At 57.0% G+C, this 6,841-nt stretch overlaps 1 protein-coding gene across 5 annotated transcripts in view; it reads right to left on the minus strand.

Annotated features, from left to right (window-relative positions):
* The window catches only part of DPP3 (dipeptidyl peptidase 3), a 31,748-nt gene that overhangs the window by 10,929 nt on the left and 13,978 nt on the right, over positions 1-6,841 (minus strand). For 4 of the 5 annotated variants that reach the window (XM_017537056.2, XM_017537055.2, XM_017537058.2 and 1 more), the window contains exons 7-16: positions 6,331-6,461; positions 6,089-6,219; positions 5,958-6,016; positions 4,798-4,992; positions 4,525-4,637; positions 4,074-4,166; positions 2,383-2,445; positions 2,163-2,287; positions 1,945-2,065; positions 431-610 (exon numbers count right to left, since the gene is read on the minus strand). In XM_017537056.2, coding sequence (XP_017392545.1) covers positions 431-610; positions 1,945-2,065; positions 2,163-2,287; positions 2,383-2,445; positions 4,074-4,166; positions 4,525-4,637; positions 4,798-4,992; positions 5,958-6,016; positions 6,089-6,219; positions 6,331-6,461 — 1,211 coding nt within the window. The remainder of the gene's footprint in view (positions 1-430; positions 611-1,944; positions 2,066-2,162; positions 2,288-2,382; positions 2,446-4,073; positions 4,167-4,524; positions 4,638-4,797; positions 4,993-5,957; positions 6,017-6,088; positions 6,220-6,330; positions 6,462-6,841) is intronic. The other variant, XM_017537059.2, reaches the window with a different exon arrangement.

The following is a 6,841-nucleotide window of genomic DNA, read 5'->3' on the forward strand; positions in this document are numbered from 1 at the left end:
TTTTAGAGAGAGTGTCTTACTCTGTCACCTAGGTTGGCTGGAATGTAGTGGTGCAATCATGGCTCACTGCAGCCTTGACCTCTCAGGCTTACGCAATTTTCCTACTTCAGCCTCCAGAGTAGCTGGAACTATAGGTGTGCACTACCAAGCCTGGCTAATTTTTGAAAATTTTTTATAGAGATGAGGTTTTGCCATGTTGCTTGGGCTGGTCTCGAACTCCTGAGCTCATGTGATCCACCCACCTCAGCCTCCCACAGTGCTGGGATTAAAGGCGTGAGCCACCCGATGCGCTTACATGTTTACTGGCTACTTTTCCTCACTACAGCATAAGAAACTGCTCACAGCTTATTCTCTGTGCCTGGCACATGGTAACACTCAGTGCCCCTGGAGAGGTTGGCGGGGGCCCCCCAGGTGAGAGGCCTTTGCTTACCTGAAGTTTCCGCAGGAAGCGCTCTAGAGCAGGCTTGCCCACAGACTGGATTTTGCTGCGGTCGAGGCGGACCCGGGCATCTGGGCGCCCATCGGAGCCTGTGGTGGGAGTGATGGTAACGAGTCCCTCCCCAGCCTCCAGCAAGACTCTCAGGATCACAAACCGGGCCTGCATATGGGCCTGCCGGGGCGGAGGAAAGATGACATTTGCAGCCTGTATCAAGTGCTTGGTTCTAGGCCTGGTCTATAGTATATGCTCATTAACTGGCAACTGTTACTGTCAATCTCCCCCACCCTGCGGGTCCTTTATTGCTTATTCCCCTCCCCTCAAATGCTTCCTCCTTTCTCAGCTCACAGAGAGGGTAGGCTGCCCTAGGAGACAGGGAGGCCATTTCCAGGCAGGACCTGGTGCCTGTGCTTCCCATGTCATCCACTGTGACCCCTGCTGCTCCAGATCCCCCCCTGAGGACAGCAGCTACCCTCTCCAGGGCCCCCAAACACTTCTTCCTCCACAACCTTGTTTGTGCTCAAAAGTGGAACCAAGTAGGCATCATTATCCCATTTATGGATAATAAAATAGAGGCCCAGAGAGGTAGAGGGACTTCCTTAGGGGCACACAGCTAGTAAAGGAAGAGTCAGGACTCAGACCCATATTTCTGGACTCTGAATGACATTACATCACCTCCTCAAACCACACCCATCTGATTTTGTCAAAAAGTTTCTATTGTTTACTCCTTGTCCAAAGGACACATAACTGAGCGGTGGAGTCGAATGGCCCCAGAGGCACCGTGTGGATGCGAATACTGGCTCTGCCACTTAGCGGCAGGTGGCTTCATCTCCTTGTGCCTCAACTTCCTCATCTCTAAAATGAGGATAACAATAGCACCTACCTCCTGGGATAGTTAATTCATGGAGAGCGCTTAGAATTGTGTGTTGCAGCCAGGCGCGGTGGCTCACGCCTGTAATCCCAGCACTTTGGGAGGCCGAGATGGGAGGATCACGAGGTCAGGAGATTGAGACCACTCTGGCCAACACAGTGAAACCACATCTCTACTAAATACAAAAAAAATTAGCCAGGTGTGGTGGTGTGAGCTTGTGGTTCCAACTACCCAGGAGGTTGAGGCAGGAGAATTGCTTGAGCCTGGGCAGCAGAGGTTGCAGTGAGCCAAAATTGTGCCACTGCACTCCAGCCAGGCAACAGAGAAAGACTCCGTCTCAAAACAAAAAACAAAAAACGAATTGTATGTGGCACAGAGTACACCAACTGCAAGGAGTCCTAATAAAGTCACCTTGTCTGATTCACCCTGAATGGTGGTCGGGGAGAGTCCCACTGCCATTTCACAGAGAGGAATTCTGGGGCTCACAAGAGTGATGTGACTTGCCCTTAAATAGTGGAGTCTGGGATTAAACTCAGTTCATCTGCCTTAAAGGTACCGCGGTCCCATCCTTGCACCCTGATCTTGGCACCCACTGCAGGCTCTCTTCTGCCTCCTGGGGGCTCCACCCAGGCCCCACCTGTCGCCAGCTGGAGGCCTCAGGTGTGTAGAACTCCAGAGCGAGCAGCCCAGCCCGAACCATGTTGAGCCAGTTCACGTAGATCACATCCTCCGCATCAGCCCCCTCAAAGCCAAAGATCCTGTGGGAGGGGCAGGCAGGGGGCGAATGGTCAGAGGCTGCCCTGTGTCCCTCCCACCGACCTGGGACAGCCCACCCCTCAGCCCTGCTGCGCTTACTCCAGCACTTGCGGGTGGAGACAGAGGTAGAGCCCCACGCTCTCAGCCCGGCACTCTTCATAGCTGGAGGCAATGGTGCTGAACTTGCTGTCCCACGTCTCCCCACTCCGATACCAGCTCTGAATCTGGAAAAGGAGCTGGACTGTCAGGCTTAGAGTGGCCAATGCCCCACTGGTGCCCACCCTTCCAGCACCTGGGGGTCCGCCGAGGCCTCCCTCACCTGCTCGCCCGTCTCTGGGTTGATCACTGTCTCCTGGTCAAAGTTGAATGCTCCTTTTTCATCCTGCAGAACACAGGGCGAGTGAGGGAAAGGCACCCCTGGCTGGGTCCAGGCCTCCAGCCCCAGAATCTGTGGGCCCGGAGAGTAGCTCAGAAAGGCAAGCGGGAGCACAGGAGCGGGTGGCGGGAGCAGCAGGTCTGTCCACACACTGACGCCTGCACAGCCCTGAGCCCTGTGACGCTGGCTGCCTCCTCAGAGCCATCAGGAGCGTGAGAACCAGGGCTGCCTACCCCACCGCCAGAGAGGAAAACTGAGGGCCAGACAGGGGAGGGACCCACCCCAAGTCCTGTGAAGACCCAGATCTGGTGTCTCCAGACCCCAGTGGGAGATGCCCCAAACATGTGGGCCAGAGAACCCAGCTGTGCCCACCATGGGCTTCCGGCTGGGCTCCTGGCTCTGCCAGAGGAGGTCACAGTGTCATCCTCACCCTCCCATTGCGTGCCAAGCATCTTTCAGGCAGCATCCTTTTTTTTTTTTTTTTTTTAAAAGACGGGGTTTCACCATGTTGGTCAGGCTGGTCTTGAACTCCCGACCTCAGGTGATCCGCCCGCCTTGGCCTCCAAAGTGCTTGGATTACAGGCGTGAGCCACTACGCCCAGCCTCAGGCAGCACCCTCTGAGGACAGTGCTACTATTACCCCACTTCACTGACGAGGACACTGAGGCTCAGAGCCTAAGAGCCCCAAGATGGAGTCAGAGCACACAACCTCCATGGACACTGTCTCTCAACACTAACACCTGCTTGCTGAGGACCTACTGTGTGCCAGGTCTTACTGTCTGTCTTCACTTTTAGTCCTCACAACAGCCCACATGGTAGGTGTCAGGAACGTCATTTTACAGATAGGCCAACTGAGGCTCGGTGAAGGAGCTGACTTATCCAAGGCCACAGCCTGGATAAAGGCTGGACAAGGCACTCCACCAGACTGCTGCCCCAGCAGCTGCTCTCTGCAGCCTCCTGACCCTGGGGCCCAGCTCCAGCCCTTCCCCATCCAGGGAAGCAGCCCCATTCCTGGGGAACAGGGCCCACCCAGAACCCCACCCTCGGAGGGGAGGGTCCACACCCCACCCCACCTCTGGTCATCTCCATGCTGGGGGTCCACAATCAGCTTTTTCAGCCCTCCACAAAAAACTGTCTGTGTTTCCATATTCCCTGGGTAGGTGTGGAGGGGGCTCCAGCCACTCTGGCCGGCTGGCAGGAAGGGGCTGCTCTGGGGAGAAGTGGCTCCCAACAATACCTGGAAAGGCCCAGGCTCCACAGAACAGCAGTGCAAACAGACAGCACTGCCGCCTCAGATGGGAGTAGCAGAGATGCCACCTGCCCCAGCGTCTGTCCTGGGGCTGCTGGAGTCACACCCTTAGGGTACGCTTCCTTAGCCTGAGCCAAGCAATTCCTCCTGGTGTGGGAATGGCAGCTGAACTGTCCTGAAGGTCCCTCTATACCTCTACACTCAGGCATCTGGGACATCTTGAGGGTGGGCAAGACAGAGTCTTCTCTACTTAAGGGGCCATTTTCCCCACCTGACCCACAGCCCCCAAGGGCAGAGGCTGGAGCAGCTTCACCACTGGGTAGGGCAGGTTGTGGGAGAGTGGAGCTGTGGGCGGGGGTGCCAGGGCTGGCCGCTGCCTTCTCACCTGCACGAAGAGCTTGCCACTGCCATGGCCCAGCAGCTCATGCAGGCCCACCTGCACATCGAAGGAGGGCCCCTTCCAGAGGATGTACAGGTCCTGCCAAGACAGCAGAGAATGCAATGTCTACTGGCCGGCCCCGGCCACAGAGCCTGTCACCCTCCCCTCCCCTGGGCCATGGGCCCAGCTCAGTGCACGTGCTTGGTGAAGGCCAGTTGTGCTCCACCCCACAGCCCATCTCATCTTTGCAACAACCCAGGCGGCAGGGAGGGATGCCTCCCCAGTGTGACCCAAGAGGACACTGAGGCTCCAAAGTCCGCATGGTCACGTGGCTGGGAAGTGGCAGAGCCAGGACTGAAACTGCACTTTCCTTTCTACTGCTCTGGGCTGTCCGCCTTCCCAAGTCCACTTCAGGCAGGTGAGGCCCAGCCCCGACCCTCTGACTACTGGCGCCCACCTTGTCCTCCTCCTCCAGAAAGGTGAGCTTTTCCCGCTGCGTGGCGTAGGCCACAGCCAGCACATTCCCCAGTGAGACATTCTTAAAGCCTTCCGTCTGCCTCAGGTCATCGTCTGGAGGAGAAGGCGGAGAAGGACCAGGAAGAAGAGGTGAGGGTCAAAGGCCACAGACAGGAGGCACAGGGCTGTTTGTGGAGGGTGTGCATGTGGAGAGGGAGGGGCGGCTCTAAAAGGAGGCTTCTGGGGCTTGGGGGCTGGGCCTGAGGACACTCACAGTTGGGGATGTTGATGCCAGCAGGGATGCCAGAGCCAGCGAAGGTGAGAACATCCAGGGAGGTGAAGTCCGGGGTAAGAAACTTGTCCTTCTCAAAGGCTGGGGGCCAGGGCAGCTCCTTCAGCAGCTGCTCTGCGCTCGCCACCAGCCGCTCAAACTTGGCACTCATGGCCTTGTTCACCACGGCTACGAAGCCTGCAGGGGAGGGAGGGGGCTGTGGCTTGGCAGGGTTCCAGGAGGGCTCCCACTTCACCCTACTCCAGCCATCATGCATGTACTGAATGGCTACTGTATATGATCACTGTGCTGGTGGCTGGCAACGGCAGTGACCCAGGCCTGGGCCCTACTGGGTCAGGACTGGGACAGGAAAGCTGCGGCTGCACAAACGTGTCTCCCACTCAGGCCCCTGGGCCACCTGCCCCTTCCCCCTGGGCCTGGGTCTAGGGGCTCACACATGAGCCCCATCAGGCTGTGTGCTCTCCCTCCTCCCAGGCTAATCTCTTCGGTTTTAGCAGGCAGATGCTCAGAATCTTCTACATCCAGGGGCTAGGGAGGGTTAAGGCAGTCAGAGAAGTGGCTGAATCCTCAGGCTGGACGCCCCACCTTGCACAGATAGGTCCCCTGGGGACGTGGGTGGGGGCTGAGGCAGCCTGCCACCAGCCTGGGATGACAGCCTCGGGTCAGGTCTACAGTCACAATGTCTATCCTGCTCCCAGACACTGAGTGCAGCAGTCTGCATGCTAATCACACTGATGCTCAGAGGCTGGGCTAGTTGGCTCAAGATCACACAGCCCGGGTGTGGTGAAGCTGGGCTTGGGAGGCACATGTCTATTTGGAGCCTATGCTCTGATCAGACACCAGAGGCAGCACAGCAAACGGGCTCAGAGTCAGGGTTCCCGGGCCACCCCGCAACTGTGCCCCAGTGCCCACACCTGTTAAGATAAATCCTCATGGGATGATGAACCCTAAATTAGTTAATATAGGTAAGCTTCTTACAACAGTGCCAATACATTGTAAATGGTGTTTATTTACCATGGCTGTTCTTATTGTTATGATTATGGCTGAGGAGGGTGGGGAGAACCCTCAAGGGACGCTTGAAACATGGACTTGGAGGTAGAAAAAGGGACTGTGACTGACCTCCCCCTACCCGAGGAAGTTACCTTCAAATTCTCCTCGGGAACCAAAGGGGTCACGGTAGCTCTCGATGAACCCGATGTAACTGGGGGAGAAAAGGGCAGAGGTAGAGGAGGGGCGGGCAGGAGGGGTGGGCAGGGTGGAGCTGGCGCCTCACCTCTCCACGATGGGGCCTTTGTCCTGGATCCAGAAGCGGGAGCCCCTCTTGTGGGCCTCGATGGAGCCCTGGGTGAAGCTATCTATGTACTGGGCCAGCATGTGCTTCTGGTGGCTGTTGGCTGCATACACCTGGGGTAGGGTGGGGACAGTCAGCCTTGGGCCGCCCACCTACCTCCACACCCCCCTCTGCTGCCCAGCAGGGTCCCCAGCCTGCACACCTCAGCCCCCAGCCAGTCCAACCTTGGCTTTGTCCAGCTGCTCCACCACCTTCTGGAGGATGGGTGCATAGTCCCCCCGGGTCACCTGGAAAGGGCTTCCCCGGAATTCATAGCTCTTCAGCTTGGAAGTCACCTCGGAGTCTGGGGAAGGCTCTGGGGAAAAAAGGCATCACTCAGAGAAAAGACTGGAGTAAGACACCTCAGCCAGCTCTTCCCCATAGCACTCTTTTACTGTAAGATCTTCAATGGCTCCCTGTGCCAACAGACATGAGTATAAACTCTCATCTTAAAAAATATATATATCGGCCGGGCGCAGTGGCTCAAGCCTGTAATCCCAGTACTTTGGGAGGCTGAGGCGGGTGGATCACGAGGTCAAGAGGTCGAGACCATCCTGGTCAACATGGTGAAACCCCGTCTCTACTAAAAGTACAAAAAATTAGCTGGGCATGGTGGTGCGTGCCTGTAATCCCAGCTACTCAGGAGGCTGAGGCAGGAGAATTGCCTAAACCCAGGAGGCAGAGGTTGCGGTGAGC

The sequence above is a fragment of the Cebus imitator genome, unplaced genomic scaffold (assembly GCF_001604975.1).
Source record: "Cebus imitator isolate Cc_AM_T3 unplaced genomic scaffold, Cebus_imitator-1.0 Scaffold102, whole genome shotgun sequence".
Classification (NCBI taxonomy): domain Eukaryota; kingdom Metazoa; phylum Chordata; class Mammalia; order Primates; family Cebidae; genus Cebus; species Cebus imitator.